General features: G+C 48.5%; 1 protein-coding gene across 2 annotated transcripts in view; it reads left to right on the top strand.

Annotated features, from left to right (window-relative positions):
• Window positions 1–20,033, top strand: part of RABGGTB (Rab geranylgeranyltransferase subunit beta) — a 231,668-nt gene that overhangs the window by 46,307 nt on the left and 165,328 nt on the right. For both annotated transcript variants that reach the window (XM_085602257.1, XM_085602256.1), the window contains exon 2: window positions 1,907–2,014. In XM_085602257.1, the coding sequence (XP_085458383.1) occupies window positions 1,907–2,014 (108 nt within the window). The remainder of the gene's footprint in view (window positions 1–1,906; window positions 2,015–20,033) is intronic.

Raw genomic sequence — 20,033 nt, 5'->3', positions numbered from 1 at the left:
CAACATTAAGGATCTGCTCTGAAACAATCTACTCTACGCCATGGCAAACTCTGCCACGCTACTCTAGCTGCTCTCACTCTAGCCTCTGCACTCTACACCACTCTATCCTGTTGTGCACTACTATACTCCACGCTGCTGTTCTCTGTGCCGCTCTATTCTACACCACTGCACTCTACGCCAATGCACTCTGTACCTCTGTTATGTTCCATATAGGTACCCTAATATAGGCTCAGGTAGTCGCCTAACCTTTCACCTATGTTCTCCCTACCATTACACTACATAAGAGTTCTTAGTACTGACCTTTTACCTAGTTAGGGTAATGTCCAAAGATGACATGGGGTTTTCTCCGAAAAGCTTAAGCCTAATTCATTATGCATGAACTCTACAACACGCTACTGCTCTACGCCACTCTACTCTTCGACACGCTATACCGCTCTACGCCACTCTGACGCAACTCCCTCTTTCCCACTTGTCTCTATGCAACTCCCTCTACACGACTCTTCTCTGCGCATCACCTTCTATCCCAGTCTACTACGCTCTACGCCACTCCAAGCCACTCCACTCTGCTCCACACCACTTTGACAATCTACACCACTCTTCTCCCTCCACATCACTTCACAACCATTTATGCCACTTAACTCTACTCTGCTACTCTATGCCACTTCACTCAACTCTGTGCCCCTCTGCGACACTCCACGGCACTCCTTTATGCCACTAACTCTTAGCCATGCTGAACAGTATCCAAGCTGGTATATAACATGGCTAAAACACATTGGCGAAGCCAATAGTTCTTGAATAAGTGAGACCTATTGGCTTTGCCAGTGCTTGTTCTTGGAACCTGGCACACGAACAGTGCTGTGGATATTGTTTTTCTGATTGGGCAGCAATGCTTCAGATGGCAGGATCAGTCCAGAGTTCTATCTATCTTTATGCACCAGGAGAACGTTTTAACCCTGAATCCTAAATTCATAGGTAGCCAACTCAGGCTCGTTCTAGCTGCTAGTAATTATTATATTTCTTGGATTTTGGAGACACTTTCTCCTCATAGTTCTGGACTTTGTAAAAGCCATAAAAGATGAAGGGGGTTGCTATATTCCAATCTGGGCATAATGTAAGATGATAGGGCAGGTGCCTACTGCTCTTATAGGAGAAAGATGAGCATTTTCCTCAGGATCTTTAGCAAGTCGACGCAGGTACACACTGTTGTAGAAATCTTTTGCTTGAGAGCCAGGTTATAATAATCCAGCACCTTCGCCTAGGGACTTGGAGGCTTACCCATGGAATCGGAATGCAAACTATTATCTCAGGACAACCTGTTCCTTCCGAAAAGAAAGAGCTTCTTTTTGTTGGGATTAAGATCCATCTGATGCTGAAGGGCCTCCCAAGCACACGTGCAGCTTTGATGCCAAATGAGGCGATTAAGGATTCAAACTAATAAGAATAGGTGTGCCATCCGTGTATAAGTGGAAGAAGGGATTGGAGGTGAGGGTTCGGGGTTGTTCACCCCACCTGAGAATGAAAAAAACGCAAAAGTCAGGACAAAGTGATCAGGAGTAAAGTGTTTTTAACCAAGGGGGGGTCATTTACCAGATTACTCTTTTGAATGCTGTTTATGGTAAAAAATGTGAGGAAACTGGTTTGACAGAAAGCGATCAGCAGAATGTTTAATCCGCCTTGCTTTTTTCTCTGACACAATATACAGCCTTGGGGGCACCCTGAAATCTGTTCCTTATGCATTTCAAATTAACAGCACATCCAGGATTCATAGCAAGCGCGTATCTGACCGAAAGTTACTTTAGAATACCTATCTTGCATGTAAACTGCTGTCGTATTCCTTGTGTAAACCCATCCCTGTTCGTAAATACTTTTAGAAAAGTGATCAATTTTTTCCGTTGTGTTTGTGAAGGGGACGCCTCAGAAGGATGTCTTCATAAAGCCAGATGCGCCGAATACTTTACTCCTTGAAAAACATGCAGACTACATAGCATCATATGGAACAAAGAAAGATGATTATGTAAGTATCCCGAAGCTGTTGTGTTTTATCCTAACTTCTGATCGATAAAATAGTGTTTTATAGATTCATTAAAGTTAGTCACAAAAAATATCGGTACAACCATTTTCATTTGTTACCAACGTGAATACAGCACTCCTACAATATAGAATATCATATTGTGATCAGTATCTGCTTCCATCTGACTTTGTAGTTCAGCTAACGTAATCTGTTTGCCACTGGGTTGCCTATATCACCTGTTGTCCTCGTCTTACGTTTTTTTATGACTCGTATTTTCATTTGACAATCTTGTTTGTTACATACAAAATTACTGTTTTCATTTTACCGCTCATCTTCCTCCGGTTCCCCCTTTCCATACATTTCAAGCCAAATATTAGGTGGTTTAGTGGAGCAGAAGCTCCCTACTTGTGCCTTAGCCTAATCTTGTGTTACAGCAAACAAATGATGCCAAGTATTAGGTGGTTTAGTGGAGCAGAAGCTCCCTACTTGTGCCTTAGCCTAATCTTGTGTTCCAGCAAACAAATGATGGACGGAATGCTGACAATGCAAACATTCTCCCCAAGTCAAAAGATCTTGGTTAAATCCATTGTTCTTTTGCCCACTAAGCCACCCCAGTTTGGACCCAGCCATATGCAAATCAGTCTTGACCCTGTGCCCCATGGGAACAGTCCAGACCGACTCATATTTTCATTTGACAATATTGTTTTTGTTACAGACAAAATGACTGTTTTCATTTTGCCCCTCATAACTTTCTCCAGTTTCCCCCTTTCCATACATTTCAAGCCAAATATTAGGTGGTTTAGTGGAGCAAAACCTCCCTACTTGTGCCTTAGCCTAATCTTGGGCTTAACATAGTTTTGTTACTATGAAATAAGAATTTTTATTCGTGAAGGATGACCTAAACTGTAATAGTTTCTTTAAGCTATGAGGAGCGACTCCCAACCACTTGTACATTGTACTTGTAGTGTTAGAGAACGTCTGTCAACCTATACTAGTCCAGCAAATGACAATGGTAATAATGGCTCTTCTAATAACAGTTTAATGGGAAATCTATGGAAGTGTAAAATGACAGCTTCACTCTGGTGGTAGGGGGTAGCAAATTCAGAGATGTGTGTAAATGTTTTCTGATCCAGTTAAATAGCAGGTGTATTACTCCGGAAAAACAGATTCCAACATTTCAAACGTGCTCCTATATATTTTTAATGGAATGAAGAAAACCTATGTAAATAACAGCTTCCGAATGACTGTAGAAAGGCTGTAGAAAAATGAAGTATAATACTTCCAATGTACTGCAAGCAGTGAGCTTGCATTTTAAACTTAAACTTCTTGAAATAGTTAATGCATGTTTGAAAAATATTTAAAAGTCCCAAGGGAGCAATCTAGACTTAGGACGGTCTTAAGGAGGAGGCCTGCCGATGAATTGGTGAACTAGTATAGTTGTTGTTCCTAATTACCACGTTTACTGGGCACAATTTGCACTTAGTATGGTAGTATGGTATCATAGAACCTTTTGGTAGTTGGTAGTAACACCTTCTTTTTTAAATATACTTTTTATTGAGTTTCACATGAGTTGTACATTACATCAATTTCCGGTGCATTGTGACATATACAACTGCATGATCATACTGAGATCATATATATGCATTATCCTCCACTCCTTCCCCCGCCACAACCCTCCGTAGCTGCTCATATGGTAATGCAATAAACATCTTTACTGCTGATGGTTAACATATTAACAAGTATGTGGTGTAGTGTCCGTTCCCAGCCCTGGAATTCCACACATGCACCTCTACTTTCCTTATCCCCTGTGTGGGGGCCTCCTGTCCTACAAGAGCATTATAATTCTGTTCCTTTACAACTTTGTCCGCTCGTTTTATACACACAGTGTGTTTTTCCTTGTCTCATTGCTGGTTCCAGCTTTGGCTGCCATGTCACACTGGAGATTCACCAACATCCGTGTTCATGCTGCCAAGTCATCCTCCAAGCGCTCATCACGTCTGACATGCTTCATTCTAACTTCCTCTGCTACTGCCCATTCGGACAAATTACACAACCGCTCAGCATATTTGGGAGGTTGTGTTCCCATTCATTTAAGAGCAATTCGTTGTTTTGCCAGTACAAAGACCAGCATTGGGAACTTGTGGTGGGGCAGATCCAGCCGTATCGCATGTGGGTTATACCGGGCCTCCCATCCCATAGCCTTATTTAAACATCGCAAAACTTCTCCCCAGTAAGACACTGTCAGGGAGCAGCTACACACCATATGCGCCAAGTCTGCATCAGGGGTTCTATATTGTGGACATCAGTCAGACCGTGCATGGTAAATGTGGTGTAGGGTCGTAGGTGAGAGGTACGCTTGGTGCATGTAGTTGTATTGTATCCGCTTAAAGCGTGCCTTAGAGCTCACGGTTTGCACCCCCATATGCACCTTTTCCCAGTCTTGTGTAGAGAAGACCTCACCCAATACCTTCTCCCATTTTCCATGCTTCCTAGGCACAATCCTCTGCAGATCCTGATGGAGTGGCCGGTCTAAGTGAAATATTAATCTTCGAACTCCAGACAACTCTAATAGACTGGTCAATGTCTGTGAAGGTATTGGTTCGTGCGGAAAACCAGGCCAAATCTCTCAGGCTGTGCCCGATATTATTGTGTACTGCAAGCAGTGCCCTGATCCGAACGCGAAGGAATCTATCACATCATCACGTGTAATAAACTGGCCACGTAGGTATAGATCTCCCAGGAGATTGCAGCTTCTGTCCTGCTACTTCTGCATGGACATCACCTCCGCTATTGGCGCAAATGGTTTCGGTGCCTGGATCAACATGTCATGCTCGTAAGGCACGTGCCAGAGTACCCTTGTTACTGTCTGCTCCCATATTCGACTTACCTGCTTTATCAGGAACAGCATTGTTGTCAGTACCCGTGTACCACACATAAGCAGCTCTGGGAGCGTGCAGTCTCCATGTGAGCCCTTCAGTAGCCTCTTCTTCCAGTTGTCCCCCTCACCTAGCCAGTAAACCGCTTGTTGGAGGTGGGCTGAAAAACAATAAAGTTCCAAATTGGGAAGTTCTCTTCGTTTAAAAGCAATAACCCATTTACCCAGTTACATAAATCTATCTAAACCTATAACAACCAAGCACACATTGCCTATTTAAATATATGTGAAAAATACTAGCTGGAGCGTTTCTTGCAGCAAAAGAAAATATCAATAAATATAGATTAAAATGTCAAAGGATAAATGTAGACGGAAACGAACATAAATACCATAAAACCGGTAGCCCTAATTAAGATCCACAAAATGCTGCTTCCTGATGCCCAGATATTGTATCCCCTCTTTATCCCACCATTGGGAGCATCTCAAGATTTGTCAGTCAGGTTGCCCAATGGCAAAAATTGGATTTATGAGGATTCACACATAGACCCAAAAGCACGCAGAAGCACCGGAACGGAGTCCTCTGACAAAATATGCATAATATTGTCCGCCAGGATCCCCCAGGGCTCAAGCCTAAGGCACAGCAGCGCAGCCAGAGACTCCACTGCCAGGGCAAACAGCAGGGGTAACAAAGGGCAGCCCTGCATGGTACCACAACGCAGTGTGTATCTTGCGGTCTTGAGACCGTCTGTTCTAACCCTAGCACTCGGTTCAGCGTAAGCAGTTTAATCCACGCTATATACTTTGGCCCAAGACCCACCTTCTCCAGTACTCGCCAAAGGTATTACCATATAACCGAATCAAACGCTTGTTCATTATCAAGGAATGCCAATGCATATGATCCCTCTCGCAAATGCGGAGTGCGGAGGACATGGAAGTCTGATTATACATGGTGCTTCTCTGCAGGAAGAAGCCGCACTGATTTTCATGTTTCAGTGTCTGCTATATGGGAGCAACTGTGCAGTTAAAAGTCCAAAGAAAATTTTGACATCTACATTCAGCAGCGAGAGCCGCCTGTATGATGACACATCCGCCGGATCTTTGCCCGGTTTTGGTACCAGCACGGTATGGTTGTGTGTGTGTGTGTGTGTGTGTGTGTGTGTGTGTGTGTGTGTGTGTGTATGTATGTGTGTATATGTGTATATATGTGTATATATTAAACAAAAGCTTAGCAACACATCATGCTTGCGCGAAGATTTTTTGACAATCATGAGGGTTACCGTCTCCTCATTCTCAGCCAGTACTGTAATTCCAGTTACAGAAGCAGTGTAATTATTTTCAACATCATTGTCAATACATATCAATCAATCAGGTGTTTGAGTGCGACTATGACCCGTAAGGGTCTCAAGGCGCTGGGGGGTGGGCAGGCTTGGTGGGGGGGTTCGCAGGTTCCAGTCCATCAAGGAGGGGGTCTGTTGAAGCGCCAGGTTTTGAGGTTTCTTGCAAAGATTGGAAGCGATGTCTGTCTGAGGTGGAGCGGAAGGTCGTTCCAGGCTTTGGATGCGAGGAAGGAGTAAGATCGGCCTCCCGATCTGGTCTTTCTGGTGCGGGGGACCACGGTTTAGGAGAGCTGGGCTGATCGTAGGGTCCTTTGGGGTGCGTGGAATTTGAGTTGGCTGTTCAGGTATGCTGGTCCGGTGTCGTGGAGGGCCTTGTGAGCGTGGGTGAGCATCTTTAAGGTGACTCTAGCTTCGATGGGGAGTCAGTGGAGTGTGCGCAGGTGCTGGGAGATGTGGCAGTGTCTTGGCAGGTTGAGGATCAGTCTTGCGGCGGCGTTTTGGATGTTCTGTAGCTTGCGGGTGATGTTTTTGTTTATTTCGGCATAGAGTGAGTTGCCGTAATCGAGTCTGCTGGTGACCAGGGCGTGAGTAACGGTCTTTTTGTGTTCGAGGGGGATCCATTTGAAGGTTTTGCATAGGAGGCAGAGGATGTGGAAGCAGGAGGACGAGACGGAGTTGATCTGGCGGTCCATTTTGAGCTCTGAGTCCAGGATGATTCTCAGGTTGCGTGTGTGGTGCGTGGGGGTGAGCGGGCTTTCAAGGGCAGGGGACCACCAGGTATTGTTCCAGGCCGTCTAGGTTTGGGCCCATGATGAGTACGTCCGTTTTGTTGGTGTTTAGTTGTAGGCAGCTGTTTTTCATCCATTTGGCGACGGCTTCCATGCTTTCTTGAAAGTTGTGTCTGGCGGTGTCTGGCTCGTTAGATAGGGAGAGGATGAGTTGGGTGTTGTCTGCGTTTGACACAATGTTGAGTCCGTAGGTTCTGATGATGGGGGCGAGCGGAGCCTTGTAGATGTTGAAGAGCGTAGGGCTGAGGGAGGACCCCTGGGGGACTCCGCAGATGGTTGGTGTAGGGTCCGAGAGGAAAGTGGGGAGTCTGACCTACTGCGTTCTGCCAGAGAGGAAGGAGCGGATCCAGTCGAGGGCTTTGTCTTGGATCCCTGCGTCGTGGAGTTTGCGTATTAGGGTGCGGTGAGAGACTGTGTCGAACGCCGCTGAGAGGTCGAGGAGGAAAAGGGCTGCTGTTTCTCCTTTGCCCAGTAGGGTGCAGATGTTGACTGTTGCGGCGAGGAGGGTGGTTTCTGTACTGTGGTTTTTTTTCTGAAGCCGGATTGGGAGAAGTCGAGGATGTTGTGCTCTTCGATGAATGTGGTGAGTTGGCTGTTGATGGCTTTCTCGATGACTTTCACTGGGAATGGGAGCAGGGAGATGGGTCTGTAGTTTTTGAGGTCGATGGGGTCTGCCGAGGGTTTCTTCAGGAGGGGGTTGATCTTGGCGTGTTTCCAGTCGTCTGGGAAAGAGGTGGTTGATGGTGTGGCGGAGCAAGGGTGCAATGGTGTCGGCGGCTCTGTTGAAAATGTGGTGGGGCAGAGGTCCTTGGGGGCCCCGGAGTGGATTGACTTCATCGTCTTCAGTGGTGAGGGCTGTCCAATTGTCGATCGCTGGCTTCAGGGTGTCAGGGGTGGTTGGTGAGGGTTCAGTGTGTTGGTTGTCTTCGTCGAAGTTGTTGTGTTGGTTGTCTTCGTCGAAGTTGTCGTAGATGCTCTTGAGTTTGTGGTGGAAAAAGGTGCGGAGTTTGTCGCAGAGGTCTTGTGAGGGAGGGATGTTGGTGGATTCGCTGGTGGGTTGGGCAAACTCCTTGATGATGTTGAAGAGTTCTTTGCTGTTGTGTGCATGAGCGGAGATTCTGTCTTCAATCGCTTTTTCCTCGTTTTTCTGATGAGTTGGTGGCGGCTCTGAAGTTGTGGGCTTCTGTGGATTTGATGTTCCTCCAGGCCTTCTCGAGGCCGCGGCAAGTGCGTCTGGACTATGGAAGATTGGTGGTAAACCATCTAGCTTTCTTGGCGTGTGTGTTGTTTTTCTTGAGGGGGGCTATGGTGTTGGCGCTGTCGGAGATCCATCTGTGCAGGGTTCGGGCTGCGGTGTTGAGGTTGTCGTTTTCTGCAGTGGTTGGGGTGGAGTTGCTGAGTGATGAGGTTAGCTGGTCGTCGGTGACTCTGGTCCAGTTTCTTCTTGGGAGCAGGTGCTGGTGTCTGTGGATGGCGTGTGTTCTGAAGGTGAAGTGGACGCATCGATGGTCAGTCCATGGTAGTTTGGTGGTGTGGCTGGAGTTGATGGAGTTTCCTGTTGTGAAGAGGGGTCGAGGGTGTGTTACCCTGGCTGCATGTGTTCTGTCACTATCTGGCGGAGTCCAATGTTGTGGAGGTTGTCCAGGAGGGATGTGGTGCTGGGGTCCAGTTGGTTGTCAAGGTGGAAGTTGAGGTCTCCCAGTAGGGTGTAGTTGGTGGACACGATGGCATGCGGGGAGATGATGTCCGTGATGGAATTGGCGAAAAGTCCGCAGGGTCCAGGGGGTAGGTAGATGAGGGTGGAGGTAGGGCTGGCCAGTATCTTGAAGTGAAGGTGTTCCATCAGGTCTGTGGGCTTGTCGGGGAGTGTGCTCAGGCGGAGGGTGGATATGTGGACGATGGTGATTCCTCCTCCCGGGCGGGTGGGGTGGTCCTTCCTGGAGATCTTGCATCCTTGGGGAATGGCGATGGTGATGTCCGTTCCCGGGGTGGTGTTGATCCAGGTTTCGGTGAAGAAAGCTATGTCCGGGGTGGTGCTGTCGAGGAGGTCCCAGATTTCGGTGGCTTGTTTGTGGAGGGATCGGACGTTGAGGAGGATGCATTGCAGGGTCTTCGCTTGCGTTCTTGCAGGCGGGTTGCACTAGATCCGTGGTCTTGGCGGTGCTGCAGGTGTGCCGGCTGCAGTGGCAGCTGAAGGGTCCGTGGGTGTCGGCTGGTGATGCTAGCTTGCAGTTGTTGTTGCGACCTGGGTTGAGAGCGTGGAGTGCCGCTGGGTTGTAGCGTTGGCAGTGCGGAGGTCCAGGGTTCCTGGCGCTGGTCGTGGGAGGGCGCAGACGGGCCTGCCTTTGGCGCGCCCGCGACACGCCTGCTGTGTGCGTCGGCAGCACAGCAGCCGCCATTAAGTAGGGGTCAGAGAAGGCTGGACAGCTGGGAGGTGGGGAGGGGAGCTCGATTGGGTCGGTCACGATGGGGGGGGGAAGCATTGGCGGGGAAAGGCAAAAGGAGTAAAGGAAAAGGGGAAATAAGCAGAAATATAGAAGAAAATAGCGGAGATGCAGAAAAGTGTAGAAAGGTGAAAAATAAGAGGGTAGAAAAACGAGTGAAAACGATTGAAAGAGTTGAGCGAGAGGAAGGAGACCGAGGTCCACTGGACCACCAGGGATGAGGCGCAGGGAAACCTGTGGGTGGAGGAAGGCCTCGATCACCAACACTCTAGTGCAGGGGCAGGGGCAGGCCTCGCTTAATGGTGGAGCTGTGAGGGTAGGGGACCAATTTCACTGACGAGTCAGTGGCCTTGCACATACATAGCATTGTTGGTCTCTCTGGTATCAAACCTTCCCACTCTATCATCGGACCACTGAAGTCCTCAATAACCCCTATACTCCACCCAGTGGCCCCAGACCTTATCCCATTTCCGCAAGCATCCTCGACTCTGATACACCACTTTTTCAGTTGCACTACCGCAGTAAATTTAAGCTTGTAGGCCGTCGCCTCCCTGCGTTTTCTCAGGTTTCTGCCACCGCAGTGCTGCAAGTTCTTCTTTCGTAATATTCTTTTCAAGATCCTCCCTCCCCTCTGCACATAACCCAGGGAGTTCTACTTCAGCCAAAACAGCCGCCCCATGGTCATCGGGTCCCTCCCCATGCACCGCATACACCCCATCAAGACGAGCCCAGAACACCTCATTAATTGCCATCTGGGAGTTGACTAAATTACCGTTCCTATCCCGTAACACCAGTATCGGTTCCCGGGATTCCTGCTGTCTTACCAGATGCACCAACATGGCGCCTGTACTATCTCCCTCTGCGTGATTCCTTTGCTGGTGTGCTGTAATAGTATGTTTTTCCAGCCAGTCGTCTAATAGTTCACTATGGGTGTGTTGCCAGTCCCCAAGTCTTTGGGGTTGAGAGGTAAGCGCTTGTTCTATGTCAAGTAGTTGGGATTCTCTACTAGTCAGATCTCGCACTAGCTGCTGACGCACACCATACGTGAACCAACCCCTCTGAGCACCACGTTCATCCCAGTCATGGGCCGTGCTGCTTGAGCTACCCCAGTTTTCTCCACCCAATTATTAAAGAAATCTCAAAAGTGCACCCATGGTATATTTCCTGCAAATTATTATGAATTCATGAAATCCATGAATCTGCACTAATACAGAAAGTAGGTCAAGAAATCGTAGTCCTAGAAAATATTTGTGAACTGCATTTTAGCATTAGCAAACATGCATGTGTAGATTTGCTCATGCGAAATCTGTTGAGCATTTGCAAGTTCATTTTCCCTCCGTCCACTTTTTCCCCAACCCTGGAAGAAATTTTATGTCTGCCATTGTCGAGAGTAAATTTACAACCTTTCTCAGTATTGGAAAAGATTAGAGAAAAGCTGGTGAAAACCCTTAAAACATAAGTGAATAGGTTTCCACAGTCTCAAATGGACATTCCAATCCTGGACTTATTGCTTACCGCTACCTTCAGCCCCAGTATGTAGATGTGTTGAAAGGTGGCAAAATAAGGGAATTGATAGCATTCAAACTCTACTATGGTATGAGCCCTGGCAAAATCAGAGAGGCTGTATCAGAACTTTTGTATAATGGGATTGTTGCCATAATTTATCACTACTCTGCACGAAAGGGACAAGTGGATTTTGTTACAGGGCAAGTAGATTTAGGAAGCAACCTGCCCCATGGACAAGTAGATATTTTATTAAATTCCACTCCCCTGTAGAAGCATGTACATTCAGGAAGCACATCTCCCATCCATCTAAATCTCCATACAGAATAGCCAAGAAGCCCTCTGGATCAGTACATGCCGCCTATGATGAAAGAGTACCTCAGGACCCACCCATATCATGGCACCCCGTGCATAGCCAGAGTACTATGTCACATATAACTGTCCCCTACACCTCTTGCGCAAACTTGGGACACAGTCTCCCCACACGTGTCTCCAGTAAGAAGACCACAGATATGTAATATCGTTTGAGGTAAGCATACACCCTGTGCCGTTTCTCCAACTGAGCCAATCCCCTTACCTTCCATGTCAGGAACATAAATACCTCATCTGCTATCATTTGCACTCATCGCGACTGGCACGAGATCTGGGCCTCTGGGCAAACGGTCCCAGCTCAGTGTGTCAAAGCCCAGCCACTCTACATACCACAGCATCCATTCACAGGAGCAGATAACCATCCCCTTGAACAAAACGTAATCTCCTCCCCCCACCCCTCCATGTCCTCCACTCCATGGTCGTCATCTCAAACGCGCCCTGTCTATTACTAGGCCGTGCTTGAACTTGTGGTTCCCGCCCCATTGCTCTGTATGCTGATCATACTAAGAATACAAGAAACAAACAACTTAACGCTTCACTAGAGATTAGTACCCTGCAGTGGCCATGAGGCAATTGTTACGGGACACCGCGGCTCACGTCGCGCTGTCAGGCGCTGAAAGACTACACTTCCCGTCAGCCGGACGCTCCAGGTCACGTGGGGACGTCACCAACGTGCGTCCCAGGTGATGCGGAAGCAGCGGATTTAGATGCGGCAGTCGACAGAAGACGCTGCCGATTATTCTTGGATGAACAGGCTTTCGGAGTTCGTGGCTACTTCGAGAGGTTGGGTAAGGGTGTCCGTGACACCGCTTCTCCGATTGTTTCATTTGCTAAAGGCATTTGCTGGCCGTGGAATTCGACATCACGCTAGGATATTGCGTGCTTCAGCAAGGGGTTCCTACCCGCTTGCTGTTTCATAACAATTCTGCTGTACTTTATATCTGAGGGTAGCCATATTTCCCTTCGTTGGCGAACTCAGTCCTTGGATTATCACGAGTTCTTGCGAGGGAGAGGCACGGCTTTGTCAGGTATAGAGGGGACGCCCTCGGTGTCTTATTCATGTACTTTAAAACCAGTGTATTTTGAGTGCGAGTGACGTAACTCTGCTCATAGTAACTATTCTAGAGTGGTTGATTGGAAGCCACCTGGATCCGCCTTTGCTTGTACCGGCTCTTTCAGGCGCTACTCCTGTGGAATTCTTACTGAACCTCCAGGACAGTTTTACGGTGCATTTCCATATGAGCTGTTTCTTCCTCTTTTCCTGAGGGTGCTTGCTGCTTTGTGGGCTCCAGGAGGTCTACGCTGCACCCCTGAGGACTGGGTAGTTCTTCTTTTTCTTTACAGGTTAGTGAGAGCCAGGCAAAGGTTGAAAGGGAGGGTGAAGAAGCTGGAGCGTAGGAAGGGGGTAAAGGTCTAACCATTATCTTCTTGTGTCATCTACAGGTCTCCTTCCCTGCTGTTCCCTTCCTTTCCTTCCCCCCCGCTTAACCACCCTTTAGTCTGTGTTACCTGAGATCCAGACTTGGGGAGGTTGGGAGAGGGGCCCCATAGAGCATCGAACCGACTCCGAGGATACGTTCTGGCACCGTAACAGAATAATCGGCCCACGAATAGATTTATCCTCCTGGTCGAGTCGATTCTACCATGGCCACCTTGGAAGACGTCATGGCGGCTTTAGCGGCGATGCAGGTAGAACTCACGGCTTTACGTACTGAAACCGCTGCGTTACAGGCTAGGGTAGACAGAATGCAACGCAATCCCTTTGACTATGGTTCTCCACCCCCTCCTAGTTCTATGGTGGTGGAAATTCCTACCCCTATCCCACTAGCCCCACCGGAACGTTTCACAGGGGACATACATAAGGTACAGGTGTTCCTAACCCAGGTACTTTTACACTTCAACTGCAAACCAAAGCTGTTTTCCACCAACCAGGCACGTGTCTCGTTCTTGATCTCCTACTTGGCAGGGGATGCCGCGCAATGGGCAGTTCCTTTGGTTCGACAAGACGACCCAACGCTCTATGATTGGAATGCCTTCAAAGAAGAGTTTGAGAAAACCTTCGATCGGCGCAACGACACCTTCACGGCAGATCGAGAACTATTAGAGCTGAAACAGGGGAATAAGGATCTCTTGGGCTATCTCAACGCCTTCAGACGGCTAGTCGCCGAAACCCAGTGGCCAGAAGGGAAACGATCAGCACTCTTCTACCAAGGATTAAGAGAGGAACTTAAGGATGCGATAGCGCAAGTGGATCCACAACCCCAGTCCTGTGAAGCCTTGATAGATTTAACGCGGCGCTTAGATCAACGGTTACGAGACCGTCGAGGAGAACCGAAGAGAAGGGACCGATTTCCGGTTCGCTTTGAACGCTCCCGGTCTACGGAGCAAGGAACAGCAGCTCAAGAACCTATGGAGATTGGCACCATGAGAGCACCATTGACCTCAGAGGAGAGAGAGCATCGCAGAAGGGACGGCCTCTGTCTCTATTGTGGCAAGAAGGGCCATTTTTTGAAGGAATGTCCGGTAAAACCCAAGAGCAGCCGCCTTCGGCCAGGTATATCCTCCTGGAACTCTCCAAAGACCACGACGGAAAACTGACACGCTCCACGCAGGTTGAAGGGGAGGCGTCGAGCGGATTATGCATCCCTTCACTCAAGGATGGGTCCGAGGAAAGAAAAAAACACTTCTTTATTTCAGTGATACTGAAAGTGCACAAGGAACCCAGTATCACTCGTGCAATGGTAGATTCCGGAGCCACAGGGTGTTTCATGGATAAGAATACAGCCCAACGGTTAGGGGTCTCCTTGATCCTAAAGACGTCACCGGAAGTGGTGTTAGCTGTGGATGGAAAACCTCTGCAATCCAGTCCCATCAGTCAAACTACCGAACCGTGTGTGATTGAATGTTTACCTGGACACCAAGAATTATTGGAATTTGAAATCATACACGCTCCCTCGTACGGAATGATATTAGGATTGCCCTGGCTCGCTAAACACAATCCAGGCATAGATTGGAGTCGAGGAACCATAACATTGGATTCGGACTTTTGCAAAACCCACTGTTGGAAGGTGCCCGCTTCTAACACCATGACCTGTCATCACATTGCCACAGCTGCGGAAAAAGAGACACAATTGCCACAATGTCATCTACCGTTTCAGGATGTATTTGATGATCAACGAGCGGAAGAGCTGCCCCCACACAGACCCTACGATTGTAGGATAGACCTCAAACCAGGAGCAGTGGTCCCCTGTGGTAGGGTATACGCTCTCTCTGAGCCAGAAAATCAGCATTTACGTCTCTACTTGGATAAGTATCTGGCTTTGGGATTTATTCGACCTTCTTGTTCTCCAGCTGCTTCCCCTTTATTTTTTATACCCAAAGCCAATGGGGAATTAAGGACTTGTATCGACTTCCGCGCATTGAATGCCATCACCATACGCAACCAATATCCACTTCCGTTGATTCCAGTACTTTTAGAACAAGTGAGGGGAGCGGTGATTTACACCAAATTGGACCTGCGAGGGGCGTACCATTTGGTTCGAATGCGCCAAGGCGACGAGTGGAAGACTGCCTTCAAGACGCGGTATGGGTTATATGAATACCTAGTCATGCCGTTCGGGCTCTGTAACGCCCCGGCAGCCTTTCAGTTCTTCCTCAATGACGTTCTCAGACAATATTTGGATAAAATAGTGGTAGTCTATATCGATGACATCTTGATCTATTCCACACGCAAAGAAGAACACACACACCACGTTAACCTCATACTACAAGTGTTGCGCGACAACAAGTTATTTTGCAAGATCAATAAATGCGAATTCCACGTGTCCATAGTGGAATTCTTAGGGGTAATGCTTACTCCAAAAGGCCAGGAAATGGCCGAACGGAAAGTGACAGCCATCACAGAATGGCCACCCCCCAAGACAGTCAGAGACATACAATGCTTTATGGGATTTGCGAACTTTTATAGACGCTTTATAACTCAGTTCTCCAACAAAGCGGCACCGCTCACACGTTTAACCAAGAAAAACGTAAAATTCCAATGGACACAAGAAACGCAGTTAGCCTTTGATACCTTAAAGAACGCATTTGTAACAGCCCCCGTGTTAACCCATGCGGATCCCGAAGCACCCTTTATCGTAGAAGCAGACGCCTCTGATGTGGCGATTGGAGCCGTCTTATCTCAACGAAATAGCACCAACGGTCAATTGCATCCTGTGGCCTTCATGTCGAAAAAATTGAATGGGGCAGAGCAGAACTATACAATCACAGAAAAGGAATTGCTGGCCATAAAGGAAGCATTTCAGGAGTGGAGACACTGGCTGATGGGGGCACGACATACGGTCACAGTTTATACCGACCATCGGAATCTCCAATTCCTAAAAACAGCTCGCCTTCTCACCCCAAGATTGCTTCGATGGATGACGTTCTTCGAGGAATACGACTTCATTGTGACCTTTCGCCCCGGGTGTCAGAACAAGAAAGCCGACGCATTGACACGACAGGATTCCTCGGTCGTCCCCGATCTTCGACCAGAGAGATCGATCCTTAACCCGCAGAAGGTCATAGGGGTCATACGGGTGGACCAATTCCTCCAAAAGGTAAAGGAGGGGGTGTTGACACGGAAATGGAAGGACTGGCTGCAACAACATCCAGAGTGGAAGAAGAAGCAGGGAGTGATAATGAAAGGGTCACAAATGCTCATCCCGTCCGTAGACTTACAGCAACAAGTTTTCCATTGGTGTCACACGGACCCTAGCGCAGGACATCACGGGAACGAGAAAACATGTGAAAAGATTCTGCGACAATGTTGGTGGCCGGCACTCCGAAAGGATGTCTCTAAATGGATCAAATCATGTGTGGTGTGCGCACAAACCAAGACCCCACCTGGGAAACCCTACGGATTGCTACAGCCGCTTCCCACTCCAGAAGCCCCCTGGGAAAGATGTTCGGTAGATTTCATCGTGGGACTTCCGGCAGACAGGGGCCATACAGTAATACTAGTCATAGTAGACTTCGTCACCAAGATGGGTCATTTCGTGGCCTGTAAGACGCTTCCCACGGCCGGTCAATTAGCCACTCTCTTAATGGAAAACGTGGTGAGGTTACACGGCTTACCCAAGGTCATCATGTCGGACCGAGGGGGTCAATTCACTGCCAAATTTTGGAAAGCCTGGTGTACCGCCTTGCATATCTCATCCGCCAAATCCACCAGCTACCACCCACAAACGGACGGACAGACAGAAAGACTTAATCGCACCTTGAAACAATATTTGAGGAGTTATGTGAACGCTAACACGGATTCCTGGTTGGAATGGCTATGGTTGGCAGAGATCGCCTACAACAACGCACTACATAGTTCCACAAAATATACCCCATTTTACAGCACCTACGGTTTCCATCCCCGCTTTCTCCCGTTCAGTGCCCCTGGTAGGAGCGATAGCATTCCATCGGTTCAGGAAAGAATAAGGCATATACAAAAAACACTAGTACACACCAGGAGAAATCTGCTAAAGGCGAAAACATTGTATAAAAGGCAAGCAGACAAACATCGAACATCAGGACCAGAGTATCAGAAAGGCGACCTCGTGTGGCTGTCCACACGTTACCTTCGCTTCAAACGCTACAGCGTTTTTAACCCTCGATATATTGGCCCCTACCGGGTGGTAAGACACATTAACCCAGTCGCGGTAAAGATCGCACTCCCCTCTCACATAAGACTTCACCCGGTATTCCACGTCTCATTACTGAAACCCGCTCATGGGAGTGGACCAACCGCCCCGGCACCTGTGGGGATAGATCAATCTGATGAGTACGAGGTAGACAGAATTCTGGACTCGAAAATTCGCCGCCACAAACTATGGTACCTCATTGCGTGGAAAGGTTATAGCCCAGAGGAAAACTCCTGGGAGCCCGAATCAGCGGTGCATGCCCCCAGACTGGTGGCCGCTTTCTATAGACAACATCCAGGCAAACCTTGCGCCTGTCAGTGCTCTCCGAGAGGGGAATGTCCTGTTACGGGACACCGCGGCTCACGTCGCGCTGTCAGGCGCTGAAAGACTACACTTCCCGTCAGCCGGACGCTCCAGGTCACGTGGGGACGTCACCAACGTGCGTCCCAGGTGATGCGGAAGCAGCGGATTTAGATGCGGCAGTCGACAGAAGACGCTGCCGATTATTCTTGGATGAACAGGCTTTCGGAGTTCGTGGCTACTTCGAGAGGTTGGGTAAGGGTGTCCGTGACACCGCTTCTCCGATTGTTTCATTTGCTAAAGGCATTTGCTGGCCGTGGAATTCGACATCACGCTAGGATATTGCGTGCTTCAGCAAGGGGTTCCTACCCGCTTGCTGTTTCATAACAATTCTGCTGTACTTTATATCTGAGGGTAGCCATATTTCCCTTCGTTGGCGAACTCAGTCCTTGGATTATCACGAGTTCTTGCGAGGGAGAGGCACGGCTTTGTCAGGTATAGAGGGGACGCCCTCGGTGTCTTATTCATGTACTTTAAAACCAGTGTATTTTGAGTGCGAGTGACGTAACTCTGCTCATAGTAACTATTCTAGAGTGGTTGATTGGAAGCCACCTGGATCCGCCTTTGCTTGTACCGGCTCTTTCAGGCGCTACTCCTGTGGAATTCTTACTGAACCTCCAGGACAGTTTTACGGTGCATTTCCATATGAGCTGTTTCTTCCTCTTTTCCTGAGGGTGCTTGCTGCTTTGTGGGCTCCAGGAGGTCTACGCTGCACCCCTGAGGACTGGGTAGTTCTTCTTTTTCTTTACAGGTTAGTGAGAGCCAGGCAAAGGTTGAAAGGGAGGGTGAAGAAGCTGGAGCGTAGGAAGGGGGTAAAGGTCTAACCATTATCTTCTTGTGTCATCTACAGGTCTCCTTCCCTGCTGTTCCCTTCCTTTCCTTCCCCCCGCTTAACCACCCTTTAGTCTGTGTTACCTGAGATCCAGACTTGGGGAGGTTGGGAGAGGGGCCCCATAGAGCATCGAACCGACTCCGAGGATACGTTCTGGCACCGTAACAGCAATGTCCCAGTGCAGCCACCCCAGCGCCTAGACCCCTGGTCCCTACACCTCCTGCCATCCCATGCTGTCATGTCTAACATGCAAGTGATGGCATCCATTATGCTGTCCCCTTCTGGTCCCTCCCTGCAAAAAGGAGGGAAAGGTTTTACAGGTGACAAACAGTAACTTCAGCCACCCCAAGCACCATACCATCATCTAGGCTACAACAACATCATTGTCCAGGAGCAGAGGCCTCCAGCATATAGTTCCATAGTACAAATGCACAGCCGCAGGCCTACAGGTACTACATTAGCAAAAAGTCTCTCACCATCACCACGATGAGTCAGTACTCCCTGCGCTCCATGCAGAACTCTGGTCCAGCCCCCATCTGGGCTGTCCGTGCCAGACTCAGGGCTGATCCGTTGGCTTAAAATGGAGTCCCGTAAGTCTGGTATTACATTTGAGTCTCTGAAGGTGCCTTCAGAGCACACCACGATGCGGCCCGGCAGGTTTAAGGTGTCCGAAAGCCTGCTCTTCCCAGTTTTTTCCTTATGTGAGCCAATTGTTTATGCACAGCTGGAGAGGGTGCTCCAGAGTGCGCTGATCTCAAGGAAGGGTTCCTAGCCAGCTTATTCACCCCGTCGCAGGCCTCATCTGTGAAGAAAAAGTGTACCTTTCAGTCATGGACCACTCGTAGATTTGCCAGAAACATCGGGCTATAGCGCAGGTTGAGGGTGTGCAGTCTCTTCTTGATGGCTAAGAATGTTTTGCTCTGACTTTGGACTTTCTGGGTGTAGTCTGGAAAGACAGATTATATTAGTCGCCCCTCAAAGTTCGGTGGGCCTCTCACATGGACCTGTTGTAAGATTGCGTCATGGTCCCTGAAGTTGAACAGACCAGGGTAACTTCCTTCCAAACAGTAAACTGTCCGGGCTACTTGATTGGGTTCCCTCTCCTACTAACTAACCTCTGCCTTGCACTCCCCATCTGGCAATCCATTGCAGCTGTGATGCCTAGTAATGTAATTCATAATGGGGTGCACCCAAAGCCACCCTCCATATGGGGTGCACCCAAAGCCACCCTCCATTATGGACATTTGAAGTGTTTTTAATCCGACTCTGACAGTGTCCATCCTAAATCATTTCCCTGATTAACACATCAATTTGCTTAAACCAGCCAATCGGGACCCACACCAGCAAGTTCATAAAGAAGTAGAGTAATCTGGGTAAGAGTCATTTTAGTGAGGGCCAGACTTGCCATGATGGGCAATCTAAGGGAATGCTACATTACCTCTCAGTGAGGCTCCAAGGTTCCCCGCCCTGAGATCCTCCACCTTGTGATATATATTCACTCCCAAATATTTGGAATACAGGGCACCATTTGATCCCTCGGTTACCCAGTTCCTGTTCTAGATCATCTAGCGCTAATGGGAAGATGCATGTCTTGGACCAGCTCATGTTAAGGCCAGAGCTGTTCCCAAAGCTCATCATGAACTGTAGTGCTGGTGTCCAAATCCGTAGCTCCGTTCTTCAAATATAGTAGTGTACGATCTTCACATAAGGAGATGGCATAAATCCCCTCCAACAATAAGATATCCTTCACCAGACCCTCAGCCATGACCACTGCAGCGTAGCGCTCAATTGCTACCGCAAAAAGGAGTGGGGACTAAAGGCACACCTGTCTTGTCCTTTTAT

The sequence above is a fragment of the Triturus cristatus genome, chromosome 4_2 (assembly GCF_964204655.1).
Source record: "Triturus cristatus chromosome 4_2, aTriCri1.1, whole genome shotgun sequence".
Lineage (NCBI taxonomy): Eukaryota > Metazoa > Chordata > Amphibia > Caudata > Salamandridae > Triturus > Triturus cristatus.
Note: the sequence above shows the minus strand (reverse complement) of the source record. Positions and strands in the feature narration are given on the sequence as shown.